This window comes from Ranitomeya imitator, chromosome 9, assembly GCF_032444005.1.
Source record: "Ranitomeya imitator isolate aRanImi1 chromosome 9, aRanImi1.pri, whole genome shotgun sequence".
NCBI lineage: Eukaryota > Metazoa > Chordata > Amphibia > Anura > Dendrobatidae > Ranitomeya > Ranitomeya imitator.
In genome coordinates this window covers 57,107,794-57,124,255 of record NC_091290.1, presented here as the reverse complement: position 1 = coordinate 57,124,255, position 16,462 = coordinate 57,107,794, and the positions used below count along the sequence as shown (strand labels likewise).

The following is a 16,462-nucleotide window of genomic DNA, read 5'->3' as shown; positions in this document are numbered from 1 at the left end:
TTGGCTGAGGGCGCATGAACCTATCCTGGACTGGTGCTAAGGGAACGTTCTCCGTTGGGGCCAGCACTGCCATGATCAATGCCTCTTATCAGTTCGCCGTGCCAAAATTTCTCACCCCATCTCTGCTCCGGCCAGATTACCAGTCGCTTATTGGTCCTTCATGGATGTCTTTTGCAAGAGGAAGGCAGAGAGTCTTCCCCCACATCGGCCATATGATTGCCCGATTCAACTCATTCCTGGCTCTACACCTCCCAGGGGTAGAATCTATCCGCTCTCTCCAGTTGAGTCGCAAGCAATGTCAGAGTATATTAAGGAGAATTTGGCCAAAGGCTTTATCCAAAAGTCTTCTTCTCCCACTGGCACTGGATTCTTCTTTGTCAAGAAGAAGGATGGCTCACTTTGTCATTGCATTGACTACAGAGGGCTCAATGAAATTACCATCAAGAACAAGTACCCACTGCCGCTCATCGCTGAGCTCTTTGATCGTCTACGAGGACCAAGAATTTTTACTTAACGTGACCTCCATGGGGCCTACAATTTGGTCTGCATCCGTGCTGGAGATGAGTGGAAGACCGCATTCAACAAACGGGATGGGCACTACGAATATTTGGTCATGCCCTTCGGTCTCTGCAATGCTCTGTCACGTCCGCTGTCTCGTCCGCACATACTTACCAGGCTTTTTCCGTCCCTCAGCGCGCTCGCGGTCCTGTCCCTCGCCGCTCTGCCTCCTCCTTCGCTGGCTCGCGGCGTCCGGTGTCTTTGCGCATGCGCGGTCGTGTCTCCTCCGTCGCTGAGCCCTCTGGGAGGTCGCGACCCGATGGCTCTGGGTATTTCTTCCCGGCGTCTTTCCAGGTAAGACGCCTTTGGTTCGTAGGTGCACTGTCTGCCGTCAGCGTTCCTATGCCCTAGGCTCCCCAGTATTTGTATCTCTTCCCCCCCTGGTTCTCTCTGTGTCTCAGTTCCCGTGTTCCTGCTGTGTCCTGCCTAGTTCCCTGTTCCTGCCTTGTCTTGCCAAGTTCCGTGTTCCTGCCGTGTCCTGCCAAGTTCCGTGTTCCTGCCGTGTCCTGCCAAGTTCCGTGTTCCTGCCGTGTCCTGCCAAGTCCTGTGTTCCTGCCGTGTCCTGCCCAGTCCTGAGTTCCTGCCGTGTCCTGCCTCCTCTCGTGTTCCTGTCGTATTCAGCTAAGTCCTGTTTTCCTATTGTTCCTCGCCATTCCTATAGCTCTGTGGTCTCTTTTTTTCTCTCGGGTCGTCCCTTTGGCTCTAGCTGTTGGGTCTCCATTCCCCCGAGGTCCTGCTCCTAACACTCCCTGTATAGGGGGTGGTTCCATCTGGTCCGCTCGACCCCGGGGGCTCTAGAGTCACGACCCAGAGGGTCCACTCTCGGATTTCTGTCCGAATCCCTACATGCTCCTGCAGTGTTTCAGGAGTTTCTAAATGACGTCTTCCGGGATCTCATGTATTCCTGCGTTGTGGTGTACCTCGACAACATTCTCCTTTTCTATCTCCGGATCTGCCTACCCATAGATGGTTACCTCTTTTGAGAGAGAAGCGCTTATACGCCAAGTACGAAAAGTGTATCTTCGAACAGGCATCCTTGCCTTTTTTGGGGTACATCATCTCTGTTTCCGGTTTAAAGATGTATCCTGAGAAGGTGTCCGCCATCCTCAACTGGCCGTGACCCCTCAGGGTGAAGGCCATCCAAAGATTCCTCGGTTTTGCAAATTATTACAGGCAGTTCGTGCCCCACTTCTCCTCATTGACCGTTCACCTCTCGTCACTTATCCGCAAGGGAGCTGATCCCAGTGTTTGGTCTTTGGAGGCCGAGGAGGCCTTTTTTACTCTGAGGCAAGCCTTTGCACAAGCGCCAGTACTTCATCGCCCAGACACTAATAGACCATTCATTCTCGAGGTGGATGCCTCCTCCATAGGGGCCAGGGCTGTGCTCTCCCAGAAGTCGTCGTCTGGTCATTTGATCACTTGCGGATTCTTCTCCAAGGCATTCTCTTCTTCGGAATGCAACTATTCCATCGGTAACAGAGAAATTGTGGCCATCAAGTTAGCATTGGAGGAGTGGCGGTATCTTCTGGAAGGCGCGGTACACTCCTTCATAATTTTCACTGACCACAAGAATCTGGCTTATATTCAGTTGACCCAGAGACTCAACCCTCGGCAAATTCGGTGATCCCTGTTTTTCGCCCATTTTGATTTTGAGCTTCACTTCCAACCTGGCAAAAAGAACGATAAGGCTGACGCGCTGTCAAGGTCCTTCCTGTCAGCTGATTTTGAAGAGGAACCATCCCACATTATTGATCCCTACAAAATCATCTCTGTGTCTCCCCTGAGGTTTGCTACCTTACCACCGGGTAAGACATTCGTCTCTGAGAAAGACAGGGAGAGGGTGCTGCGCTTAGGACACTCTTCTAAAATTGCAGGTCTAAGAAGATGTACTTCCTTGTCTCTCGCCACTACTGGTGGCCGTCCCTGCACCAGGATGTCAAAGAATTTTGAGCATCCTGTCATTCTGAGACAACTACCCTCTGGGGCCCTGCATCCTCTTCCTGTGCCCTCGGTACTCTGGCGGCATATTGCCATGGACTTTGTCACCGATCTTCCTCGCTCCATGGATTGCACAACTATCCTGGTGGTTGTGGATCAGTTTTCTAAGATGGCCCACTTTGTCCCACTACCTGGTTTGCCCTCAGCTCCCGAGTTGGCAAGAATTTTTATTCATCACATTTTCAAATTCCATTGTTTCCCGCAACACATCGTGTCAGATAGGGGAGTCCAATTCACCTCCCGGTTTTGGGGAACTCTCTGTAAATTTTGAACGTGACTTTAGATTTATCTTCAGCCTATCATCCCCAACGGTCAGATGGAGCAGATTAACCAGATCTTGACCTCGTATCTCTGACATTTTTCTAATGCCCACCAGGACGATTGGGTTGACCTCCTCCCTTGGGCCGAGTTTGCCTATAACAATCACTCCGATGAGTCTTCTAAAAGGTCCCCATTCTTCATCGTCTCTGGTCAACATCCCAACCTGCCTCTGGTTTCCTCTGGTTCGGGTGTGCCAGCTGCCGACTCCCTGTCCTTGGAATTCTCTAAGATGTAGCAGGAGACCAAGGATGCCCTTGAGAGGTCTTGCATTAGGATGAAAAAGCATGCTGACAAAAGGCGTTTGGATGCTCCCCATTATCAACCCGGCGATAAGGTCTGGCTTTTGTCCAAGTATATCCGTCTTAAGACTCCGTCCTATAAATTGGGTCCTCGCTACATTGGTCCCTTTGAGATTCTGCCTTGAATCAATGGTGTAGCCTACAAGTTGAGGTTGCCTGCCTCACTCCATATCCCCAACTATTTCCATGTGTCTCTCCTTAAACCTGTAGTCCTTAACTGGCATCATTCTTCTGTTGGTTCTTCTCCGCCACCTGTTAACACTGATAATGTTTTTTGAAGTAAAGGTACCTTCACACATAACAATATTGTTAACGATATTGTTGCTTTTTGTGACGTAGCAACGATTTCGTTAATAAAATCGTTATGTGTGACAGCGACCAACGATCAGGCCCCTGCTGGGAGATCGTTGGTCGCTGAAGAAAGTCCAGAACTTTATTTCGTCGCTGGACTCCCTGCAGACATCGCTGGATCGGCGTGTGTGACACCGATCCAGCGATGTCTTCACTGGTAACCAGGGTAAACATCGGGTAACTAAGCGCAGGGCCGCGCTTAGTAACCCGATGTTTACCCTGGTTACCATCCTAAAAGTAAAAAAAACAAACAGTACATACTTACCTACCGCTGTCTGTCCTCCAGCGCTGTGCTCTGCACTCCTCCTGTACTGGCTGTGAGCGTCGGTCAGCCGGAAAGCAGAGCGGTGACGTCACCGCTCTGCTTTCCAGCCGCTGTGCTCACAGCCAGTACAGGAGGAGTGCAGAGAAGCAGAGCGCCGGGGACAGACAGCGGTAGGTAAGTATGTAGCGTTTGTTTTTTTTACTTTTAGGATGGTAACCAGGGTAAACATCGGGTTACTAAGCGCGGCCCTGCGCTTAGTTACCCGATGTTTACCCTGGTTACCGGCATCGTTGGTCGCTGGAGAGCGGTCTGTGTGACACCTCTCCAGCGACCAAACAGCGACGCTGCAGCGATCTGGATCGTTGTCGGTATCGCTGCAGCGTCGCTTAATGTGAAGGGGCCTTAAGAGATATACTAGCCAGGAGAAAGGTTAGGGGGAGAACCTTCTTGATTGATTGGAAGGAGTATGGGCCTGAGGAGAGGTCATGGGAACCACGGGAGAACATCAATGCTCCTCGTATCTTGAGATTTCTTTCCAGCCTTAAGAAAGGGGGATGTAAGGGAGGGGGTAATATTACTGTGCATGCAGATACTCATCTTGCTTCCCGGGTCCCTCGCCACATACCACCTTCTCTTCCGGGTCCTCAGCCGCACTGGGGATCCCGTTCCCTGCGTACGAGCGCTAGGCCGCTTAGGTCACGGTCACAAACACTCCCAGCTTATGATGCCGGGTTGTACTGACCCGGAAGCGATGTCCTGGCTGGGCAGCGGCCTCCGGGTATATCAGGTGGCTTACAGTGAGAGGAAGTGCCTGATTGTTATTGTGCCTTTCCCTCCAGGTACACTTAGGTTTCTGTACATCAGGTCCCTGTACTCTTCCAGTGTGTGCTTGTTCTGCTCTATCCCTGTACGCTTCCAGTGCATGCTCTGCTCTGTCCCTGCATGCTTCCAGTGCGTGCTCTGCTCTGTCCCTGTACGCTTCCAGTGTGTGCATACTCTGCTCCATCCCTGACGCTTCCAGTGCGCGCTTTGTTCTGTCCCGGCACGCTTCCAGTGCGTGCATGCTCTGCTCGGTCCCTGTACGCTTCCAGTGCGTGTTCTGCCCAGTCCCTGTATGCTTCCAGTGTGTGTGCTCTGCTCAGTCTCTGTATGCTTCCAGTGCATGATCTGCTCTGTCCCTGCACGCTTTCACTGCATGCGTGTGTGCTCTGATCCATTCCTATACTCCTCCAGTGCAAGCTCTGCTCCGTCCAGGATCCAGTACCTTCTGCGTGAACCCTGCTATGTCCTGAGTTCCAGGTTTTCTCTGTGGCTGCTCTGCCCGTCTGGTCCTCGGTGAGTATCCTGATTCTCGAGCCCCCCTCTGGCACAAGCTATCGCGGTGTATCTCCCTGTTAGGCTTGCCTCTAACGATCCCTGTATAGGGGTCAGTTCCACCTGGACAGTTCGCCTGGAACGGTCGTCACTGCGATTCAGTGGGTCCAGTCCATAAATTATATGAAATATGCATTGCATTACTGCTCTAGAAAATAAGAAAAACTATGAATACTTAGCGCATAAATTGGCCAATTCATGTAGCCGCGATAAGGCGACTCTCATTGCTGGGAACCTATCTAATGTGAATCCTATCTACTCACAAAAATGTAGGCTTCAAACTAGGAGAGGATTCACATTAGATAGGTTCCCAGCAGCGAGAATCATCTTATCTGCTGCTGGGTATACATGAATTGGCCAATTTATGCGCTAAGTATTCTCAATTTTTCCTAATTTCTAGAGCAGCAAATGCAATTCATATTTCATATATTTCATGATTTCATGCTATAGCGCTACAGAATGCTACTTTATTTGTTAGTTATATATAGAGATGGCTACTCTTAGTTCATACATGTATACACCTGGTTTCTGTTTGGAAGTGACAGTCAGTCTTTTGCTATTTGTATACATAAGCCCTCTGTCACAGCACTCCACCCTACAGCCTCTGGTGGTTTTAATCATAGCAGGATCCTATCTACCCACATAAATGTAGGATTCAGCAAAAAGAGGATTCACATTGGATAGGTCCCAAGCAATGAGAATCGCCTTATCGTGGCTGCCGGGTATAAATGAATTGGCCAATTTATGCACTAAGTATTCTCAAGTTTTCCTATTTACTAGAGCAGTAATGCAATGCATATTTCATATATTTTATGTTTTCATGCTATAGTGCAACTTTATTTGTTTGTTTGTTTGTTTTTTAAAGAACTCACCATCACATGTAGGACAGCAACTTTCTGGGTGCAGAACTGGATGTGAGCAGGTTGGGCTACATATTCTTCTTTCACATGATATGGTACCTTCCTGCAACATGTATTAAGACAGTAATTCTATGAAGTGGACTATAAAATGGAATCAAATCTTCAAGCTGTGTCACCTACTTGGCAAATGCAATCCATACAATCTGCTTCTGTCCATGAGCTGCCCATCTGTCGTAATTCCTGGTTGTGCCAGCAGTGCAAATTTGTGTGCGGTGTAGTGGGAGCTCCAGTTGGGAAAATAATGTTTTCCTTCAATGACATATGGGAGACCCCTGAGGATTTTTGAGATAGTTGCGAGTTACCCGTTTTGAGGTGCTGAGGTGGTGGGAAAGGATCCAGATTGGTGGTTGTAGTTTGTGGTTTTGAGGTAGACAGTATTGTAAATATTTTTGGTAATGTAGTGATGGCCACCGTAGTCTGGGAGGCAGTGGTCACAAGTGGTCCCAGGCTTACTGGTGGTGAAGATGTTGACTTCACTTGCGGTAAGGTGTGCACTGCTTGTAGAAAACCGATTGTCTGTGCCTCAGGAGTAACAGCTGCAACATACATAAGATAGATAGATAGATAGATAGATAGATAGATAGATAGATAGATAGATAGATAGATAGATAGATAGATAGATAGATAGATATGCACAAAATCACCACATTTCGTACATAAAAGTTTGGTCACAGTAAAATGTTAGCTATTGTTACCTGCACAACTACTGTTAATTGATAGAAACCCAACAGGACACAAGCAGATATAAGACCCCAGAGTATTGATGCAACTTCCAGAGGAGCAAAGGGTGGTATTCTCCAGGCATTCATTTACATCTAAAAAATAAATTTGTATCAGTCATAAGCCCCATTCATATAATTCATTGTCCCCACAATAATTGTACACTTCTATGAATCTCTATGACCTCATATTCCCAGGCTATATATTCTTTGGATGATCATTAGGGCAGCATGGTGGCTCAGTGGTTAGCACTGTGGCTTTGCAGTGTTGGGGTATTGGGTTCATATCCCACCAAGGACAACATCTGCAAAGAGTTTGTATGTTCTCCCCGTGTTTGCATGGGTTTCCTCAGGGTTCTCTCGGTTTCCTATCAGACTCCAAAGAGATACTCATAGGGAATTTAGATTGTGAGTCCCACTGAATGGTTAGACTATGAGCTTTATGCAGATGATGAACTCTACAATGTGAACAATTCTGCATAATATGTTTCCACCATATAAATAAAGGCAATAAGCTACATAGAAAAGTGTTTTAGGTAAACTGAAGAACTGTTTGAAGCTCTGTTCACATCTGCACTAATGCAGGGGGTTCTCTCAATTTTGAAGGCAGGAATAACACTTGTAATAAAATTGAAAGAAGGAAGGAGCCTTGATTGGTCTATTGGGCATCTTTTTGAACCATCAAATGAAGGAACTGATGCAGCACCATAGCTACCATTAAAAAAAGAAGCCATGATCCCAGTGCGAGAATAGCATAAATCAGCAAGTTGATCACACTAGTGTGTTATCTGTCATGAGCCTAGTAATTTATTACCTATGGATAATTCATAAGTTGGAACTGTGGGACAAGCATTTAACTTTTAGACCTACCAGCATGCTAAGAGAAGGGTCACATGACTTGCAGAAGGGATGAATATGGGTTTCAGCATGGGTGGTCCCCTATTAGACAAAAGTGTTTATCTGACTCTGTCATCTTCTGCCTCTTGACCAGTTATTGTCTTTGTATTTTGATCCACTAGGGAGCTTTTATTCCTATATTTAGATTTCCCTAGAGGTTTCTTCTAAGACTTTTATATCTCCCAAAATACATTCTCTATGAAGTAGAATATAAATATCCTTTATCATACAGTGAAACCTCAATGAGGAAGCAACCAAAAAGTACACCACAAGATGTCTTCCAAAGGAGTGGCCCTCTCAAAGTGTATTTCCAGTATGTATAGTAAATGATTAAATGGTGAATCTGTAACAGCAATCTGATCTGGAAAAAATGAATGGTCTTCTCAAAGAGGTGGTTATTAGAAAGGTCCAACAGATGGAACAAGAACATTTTTGAATTTCCTGTCATCCATAGAGGAGAGAAGAGCCCCTTCAATTCTATTATCACTGGATGCCGAAAAGGCATTTGACTGTATAAACTGGAACTACACATTCGCCACCCTTGAAAAATTTGGATTTAAAGAGGAAATTATAAGAGCAATCTCTGCTTTATACTCCTTCCTATCAGCAAAAGTATCTGTTAACAGTGTTTTCTCTAATTACTTCTCCATAGCTTTCGGTACTCGGCAACGGTCTCCATTACTCTTTACCTTGATAATGGAGCCTTTCGCTGAATCTATTAGGTCTAATCATTTAATAAGAGGTATTGTTGCAAATTCTAGACAGCATAAAATAGGACTTTTTGCGGATGATATTCTAATTACACTTTCAGATCCTATAAATTAATTACAAAACTTTTTCATTGGTTTCTCGTTATAAAATAAATATAAAGAAATAAAAAATACTGGGCTTTTTCATAGATTCCAGCCTAGGGAAATTGCTGAAAAAGGAATATCCTTACTCATGGGAGAAATTTTTTATTCCTTATTTGGGGATACAAATTACTAATCCAAGCTACAAAATCTTAGATTAAAATCTATGTAATATTTAGAAATCCATACAAGTTGACTTTGATAACTTTGATAAATCTGATACATCTTGGTTAGGCAGGATTATTCTTTTTAAGATGATGATCCTTCCTTAGCTCCAATACATATTTCATACTATCCCCATCTAAATCCCTGACTATTGGATTAATAAACTGCATAAACAATTATCCAATTTTATATGGCAATTTAAACCCGTGAGGATCTCAAAACTTTAATGCTGTTTAAATATAAGAAAAATGGTAGACTCGGCCTACCTAATATCTATGCCTACCATGCTTCTAATGTCATTCTTCAAAGTAGACACTGGTTCCTTGAATCCAGCAAACTTGGCTGGACGGAACTTGAAAAAACTTATAATAATAATTGCTATTTATCATCATTGATAATATCCCATTTATTAGAACCATCTCTTCCTTTACCTAATCACGCTTTGATGAAATCTACTATCTCACTTAAGAAAAAGCTATATAGTATCTCAAAAACTAATAAATGTAACATTAATCCCATCAATCTCAAGTTTTCATACAGCTCTACCAAATTTTCCACGTGAAAAGTCTGGAATTATAGACTGTTCTTCACTTAAAACAGGGCCTAAATTAGACTGGATTATAAACTTTCAATCATTAAAAACCCTATACAATCTTCTTGACGAAGAATTCTATAATTTTCTAGAGTTAAGAAAATATATTAGAAATAAATTCTCTTTACCTTTGACCCTAAAGATCTAAAGAATTAATTCCTTCTAGATAAATAGGAATTAGCATACAAATCTTCTATTAGCGCATACTTACATGAAAATTATTTTAAAATTTTATCTAGGTGGTTCTACACTCCCGCTAGACTTAAAAACGCATTTCTCGATCAATCCAATTTATGCTGGAGGAATTGTGGTCAAAGAGGTAATCTTCTTCATATATTCTGGGAATGTCCCAAACTTTCGATACTTAGGAAAGCTGTGTTTTTACTATTGAATAAAATAAATGAGCCTCCCGTCAAAATTTACCCCCAATTGTCTCTCCTTTTTCTAGAAGCTGATGACCTCCCTCAAAATAATTTCTTTACATATTTTTTCTGTCATAAAAGCTTCTATTGCATCAAAGTGAAAATCGATAGATACTCCCTCTATTTCTGACATAATTGATATTATGTTCTCTCATAACTCCTTTTAAATGTCCTTAGCTTTAAGGAATAACTCTATACCTAAATATAATTCCAAATGGTCCTCTTGGGACTTAATTTTTTCTTCAAGCAAGAAAAGCCTCTTTATATGATGTCTTATTACTTTGCCAGAATACTTTTAATCTATACTTTATTTTATGCTGTTTTTGCACTTGGTATGGTAATTGTTGTGGTGCAACTATGTTAAAGGGAACCTGTCACCCCGAAAATCGCGGGTGAGGTAAGCCCACCGGCATCAGGGGCTTATCTACAGCATTATAGAATGCTGTAGATAAGCCCCCGATGTTACCTGAAAAAGGAGAAAAAGACGTTATATTATACTCACCCAGGGGCGGTCCTGCTGCTGGTCAGGTCGGATGGGCGTCTCTGGTCCGCTGCGGCGCCTCCCATCTAAATTACAAGACGTCCTCTTCTGATCTTCAGCCACGGCTCTGGCGCAGGCGTACTTTGCTCTGCCCTCTTGAGGGCAGAGGATAGTACTGCAGTGCGCAGGCGCCGGAAAGGTCAGAGGCCCGGCGCCTGCGCACTGCAGTACTTTGCCCTCAACAGAGCAGAGCAAAGTACGCCTGAGCCGGAGCCGTGGCTGAAGATCAGAAGAGGACGTCTTGTAATGAAGATGGGAGGCGCCGCAGCAGACCAGAGATGCCCATCCGACCTGACCAGCAGCGGGACCGCCCCTGGGTGAGTATAATATAACGTCTTTTTCTCCTTTTTCAGGTAACATCGGGGGCTTATCTACAGCATTACAGAATGCTGCAGATAAGCCCCTGATGCCGGTGGGCTTACCTCACCCGCGATTTTCGGGGTGACAGGTTCCCTTTAAGATGATCTTCATTTCCATTCATTTTCCTTCTCTCCTCTTCCTACCTAACCCCTTTCCTCTTTTCATTTGTTTGGTTACCTTCCTTTCCCTTCATTACATTCCCAACCCATTATCCCCTATACTGTAAAAATCTGTTAAAAGAATTTTGAGAAAAGTCCAACAGAAGAAAATTTCAGCATTCCATTCTCCTGGATAAACTCTTTATTCCAAATCCAAGTGTGCAGACAACATTAAAATAAGTATCAAAACACTGATGTGTTACGGAATAAAGTTCCTTACGTACAATAAGGTATCACCTCTTCATCTTTTGCTATCCTTCTTTCCAGAGCCATAGCTGTTTTTATTTTTCAGTCAAAATGGCCATATGAGGCCTTGTGTTTTGCGGGACAAGTTGTACTTTTGAACGACACCATTGGTTTTAACATATCATGAATTTGAACATGAGGAAAACATTCCAAGTGCCGTGAAATAGAAAAAAATAGTGCAATTCCACAGTTGTTGTTTTTTTTTTAGCATGTTCACTAAATGCTAGAACTGACCTGCCATTATGATTCTCCAGGTCATTGCGAGTTCATAGACACCAAACATATCTAGGTTCTTTTTTATTTAAGTGGTGAAAACAAAATCCAAACTTTGGTAAAAAAAAAAAAAATTACATCATTTTATGTGTGGGTGAGGGCATATTTTTTGTGTGCCGAGCTAATGTTTTTATTGATACCATTTTGGTGCAGATATGATCTTTTGATTGCTCATTATGGCATTTTATTGCAATGTAGCGGCGACCAAAAAAACGTAATTCTGGTGTTTTGAATTTTTTTCTCTTTACGCCGTTTAGTGATCGGGTTAATTTTTTTTTATATTGATAGATATGGGGATTCTGAATGCAGCAATACCAAATATGTGTATACTTATACTTGTTTTTTGTGATATATTTTGCATGGGGTGATTTGAAATTTTATATATTTTTTTTTTTTAAAACATTGTTTTTTTAGTTTTTGCATTCTTCAATAGTCTCCATGGGAGACTAGAAGCTGCAGTTGTCTGATCGCCTCTGCTACACACAGGCGATGGATCAGATCGCCTGTGAGTAGTGTTGAGCATTCCGATACTGCAAATATCGGGTATCGGCCGATATTCGCTGTATTGGAATTCTGATACCGAGTTCCAATACTTTTGCGATATCGGATACCGGAATCGGAAGTTCCCATAGTGCAATGATGCACTATAATGGAGTGTGGGTGGTGCATGGGCGGAGACTGCGTGTCTGTGTGTGCGGGCGGGGTCTGTGCGTGACCGTGGGGGGTCTGTGCGGGCCTGCCGGGGGTATGTGCGTGCCTGCCGGGAATCTGTGCGGGCTGCAGGGGCTCTGTGCGGGCCTGTCGGGGCTCTGTGCGGGCTGCCAGGGGTCTGTGCGGGCTGCCAGGGGTCTGAGCGGGCCTGCCAGGGCTCTGTGTGAGCTGCCAGGGGTCTGTGCGGGCTGCCGGGGGTCTGTGCGGGCCTGCCGGGGCTCTGTGCGGGCCTGCCGGGGGTCTGTACGGGCCTGCCTGGGCTCTGTGCGGGCAAATATGCCCGCAGAATGCGTTTTTTACCCATAGACTTGTATTAGCGACGAATCGCGACGGATGGCCACAAGTCACGTCCGTCTTGCAACGGATCCATTGTGTTTTGGCGGACCATCGGCACGAAAAAATGTTCAAGTGAACGTTTTTTTGTCCATCGCGTCCGCCATTTTCTACCCCGCATGCGCAGCCGAAACTCCGCCCCATCCTCCCCGGACTTCAGAATGGGCAGCGGATGCGTTGAAAAACTGCATCCGCTGCCCATGTCGGGGCACAAATTTCACAACGTGCGTCGGTACGTCGGCCCGACGCATAGCGATGGACCCGTAACGAAGCAAATGTGAAAGAGGCCTTAATGAGCGTTTAATTAAAAAAAAAACGGAAAAAAATGGCGTGGGCTCCTGCGCAATTTTCTGTGCCAGAGGGGGAAAGCCGACAGCCGGGGGCCAATATTTGTAGCCTGCTATGAATATCAGCCCGCAGCTGTCTGCATAGCATTTACTGGCTATTAAAAAAGGGGGACCCCCAAAAAAATGACGAGGGGTCCCCCTATATTTTATAGCCAGAAAGGCTACGCAGACAGCTGCGGGCTGATATGTATAGCCTAGAGAGGGGCCATGGCTATTGCCCCCCTGGCTACAAATACCAGTCTGCAGCCGCCCCAGAAATGGCGCATCTGTAAGATGCGCCAATTCCGGCACTTAGCCCCTCTCTTCCCACTCCCATGTAGCGGTGGGATATGGGGTAATATGGGGTTAATGTCACCTTGCTATTGTAAGGTGACATAAAGCCGGGTTAATAACAGAGAGGCGTCAATAAGACGCCTATCCATGTGGTGAAATATGTGTATATATATATCTATATATCTATATGTGTGTAGTGACATTTGTCTAGGGTTATATGTGTGACTAGTGATAATGTAACACCTGTCCTGAAGGCAAGTCGCACCTAGGTGCTAGTAGGTACTTCCTTGGGACTAGTATTGTGTCTCCATATCACACCAGGAGGTCTAGCTAGAGCCAAGAAGAAGGTAACATTTGACACCTCTGAGATCTTGGAGGGGAGATGCTAAATTGTGGCCTGAGGTGATCTATCTATATACTAGATTCCTTGATAGGGCGTTGATCCAGGGAACTAGTCTGATTGCCATATGTGGAGTCGGGAAGGAATTTTTTTCCCTAATGTGGAGCTTACTCTGGAAAAAAACGGCGTGGGTTCCGCACAGACCGCACAGAGCCCCGGCAGGCCCGCACAGAGCCCCGGCAGCCCGCACAAACCCCCGGCAGGCCCACACAGACCCCCAGCAGACCACACAGAGCCCCGGCAGCCCGCACAGACCCCCAGCAGACCACAGAGCCCTGGCAGCCTGCACAGACCCCTGGCAGCCTGCACAGAGCCCCGGCAGGCCCGCACAGACCCCCGGCAGGCCCGCACAGACCCCCGGCAGCCCGCACAGAGCCCTGGCAGCCCGCACAGAGTCCCGGCAGGCCCGTACAGACCCCTGGCAGGCCTGCACAGAGCCCCGCCAGCCCGCACAGACGCCCGGCAGCCCGCACAGAACCCCGGCAGGCCCGCACAGACCCCCGCCAGCCCGCACAGACCCCCGACAGCCCGCACAGAGCCCCGGCAGGCCCACGCAGAGCACCGGCAGACCTGCACAGACCCTGCCCGCACACACAGACATGCATAGTGTCTGCCAACGCACCGTCCACACTCTTCCCCCCTCCGGAACAGGATGTAGAAGGACAGAAAGGGCTTATTTACATTCCGATATTTGTGTCCCATTGACTTGCATTGGTATCGGGTATGGGTATCGGCAATATCCGATATTTTTTGGATATCGGCCGATCCAATCCGATACCGATACTTCTGGATATCGGAAGGTATCGCTCAACACTACCTGTGAGTAGCAGAAATGCTCACTTGCTATGAGCGCCAACCACCAGATGGAGCTCAAAGCAATCCAGCAATGACAACCATAGAGGTCTACTGGAAACCTCTGGTTGTCATGCCCACCGACCCATCGGTGACCCACGATCACGTGATGGTGTCACAAAAAAGCGGGAATTCCAACGTGCTTCTGGTAAGTGCGAGTTAAATGTCGCTGTCAGAGATTGACAGCGGCATTTAACGGTTTAACAGCCATGGTTGGATCGCGATTCCACCCGCAGCTGTTAGAGGCACATGTCAGCTGTTAAAAATAGCTGGGAAAGATGTGGGCTCAGCGCCAGAGCCAACACCCAAGGGAGGGATTATGACACCCAATGTCGGAAAGGGGTTAAACAGCTATGATTAAGGAATTTTATCCTGAAAAGTATCAGTGTTTTTATATCTACTTTTATTGTTGTCTAAGCACATGGAATTGGAATAAAGAGGAGGAGGATTTGGAATAAATCCAGGATACAAGTGCAGCTCTCAAAACTCAATAAGGTTTATCTTGGAAATGATACATCTAGTACTGACTGTTTTACTAATTTCCTTTTAGTTATTCCCACCTTATATATTTGCAGATTGTCATTACAAAGGGAAATTGTTCTTCATGGAGAAAAATCACAAACTGTGTAGCAGGAAATCAGGGTAAATAAACAAGATCCAATGGAGCTCTAAGAACGCAAAGTCGTTTCCCACAAAATACTTACCAACACATGACATTCTGTCTGCACCGAGAGCAAACCCACTTCGGCAGGAACAGAAGAAACTTCCTTGTGTGTTGTGGCAGAAGTGTTCACAAAGGTGAGATGTTCCTGGTCGGCGACATTCATTGATGTCTTCAAAAGAACCAAAAGAATGTGACAGTGTTATCTTACTCATATTTATAATGTGAATATGTACCAGAGGGCGTGTATGTATTTGTAGTAACTGGCGATTTAGTCTAAAAAAAAGAACAATTATGATTTAAGAAATATTTATAGTCAAAGAAATTAAATTATGATGGAAGAAATATGAGAAATTATAATAAAAAAAATGTATGTGCTATGAAGGCATATGGATCTTATAAAACAGAGGTCTTTGTTGTGGCTCCTACAAAACAGTGGATTCTTCAGGGAGGACTTGTGACACCCCAGGAATCTGGTTGTCACAGTGGTATTGCCTGCCTTCCAGGGAGAGTGATGCCATGCCTGGAAGTGAGAAGGAATCCCCTTAGCAGGTAACACTAGCATACAACACTTTCCTGACTCCAAGCCAGAAAGGGGAGCTCTAGGCCCGGTTTCAGGGTAGCTTCCCTATATGTTCTGGTCTGGAGGAGGAGTGAGCAGTCAGTCTGTGTGAGACGGTGAAGGGAGAGGAGGCACATTAGGAGAGAGAAACTGGGAGTGGAGCTGCGATTGAGCTCACTCCCAGGATTAAGCACAAGAAACCGGACACCGGAGTCCAAGGTTGTGGGGGAGCTGTATGCCCCACAGCAGAAACCAGAGGGCAGGAGATTGCAGGTCTCCTGACCCCAACAAACACCCAAAGGCACAGCAGCAGATAAGAGCCCGGAGTCACCACGAGAGAGGGACACCTGAAAAAAGGCTCGAGCTGCCTGCCATGTGGGTAGTGTTCCACCTGAGGGACAGATTGAGAGAGGGACTTGAGGAAAGCTAAAGGTACTGTCACACTAGACGATATCGCTAGCGATCCGTGACGTTGCAGCGTCCTCGCTAGCGATATCGTCCAGTGTGACAGGCAGCAGCGATCAGGCCCCTGCTGGGAGATCGCTGGTCGGGGAAGAAAGTCCAGAACTTTATTTCGTCGCTGGACTCCCCGTAGACATCGCTGAATCGGCGTGTGTGACACCGATTCAGCGATGTCTTCACTGGTAACCAGGGTAAACATCGGGTAACTAAGCGCAGGGCCGCGCTTAGTAACCCGATGTTTACCCTGGTTACCAGCGTAAAAAAACAAACAGTACATACTTACATTCAGCTGTCTGTCCCTTGCCGTCTGGTTCCTGCACTGACTGCTGGCCGTAAAGTGAAAGCAGAGCACAGCCACAGCGGTGAGTCACCGCTGTGTGACTCACCGCTGTGCTGTGCTTTCACTTTCACTTTACGGCCAGCAGTCAGTGCAGGAACCAGACGGCAAGGGACAGACAGCTGAATGTAAGTATGTACTGTTTGTTTTTTTACGCTGGTAACCAGGGTAAACATCGGGTTACTAAGCGCGGCCCTGCGCTTAGTTACCCGAT

The 16,462-nt window shown here is 46.2% G+C and overlaps 1 protein-coding gene across 1 annotated transcript in view; it reads right to left on the bottom strand.

The window, feature by feature from the left end:
• Positions 1-16,462, bottom strand: part of VWCE (von Willebrand factor C and EGF domains) — a 152,136-nt gene that overhangs the window by 62,681 nt on the left and 72,993 nt on the right. The window contains exons 9-12 of the mRNA XM_069740406.1: positions 14,931-15,059; positions 6,782-6,901; positions 6,207-6,622; positions 6,039-6,129 (exon numbers count right to left, since the gene is read on the bottom strand). Of these exons, the coding sequence (XP_069596507.1) occupies positions 6,039-6,129; positions 6,207-6,622; positions 6,782-6,901; positions 14,931-15,059 (756 nt within the window). The remainder of the gene's footprint in view (positions 1-6,038; positions 6,130-6,206; positions 6,623-6,781; positions 6,902-14,930; positions 15,060-16,462) is intronic.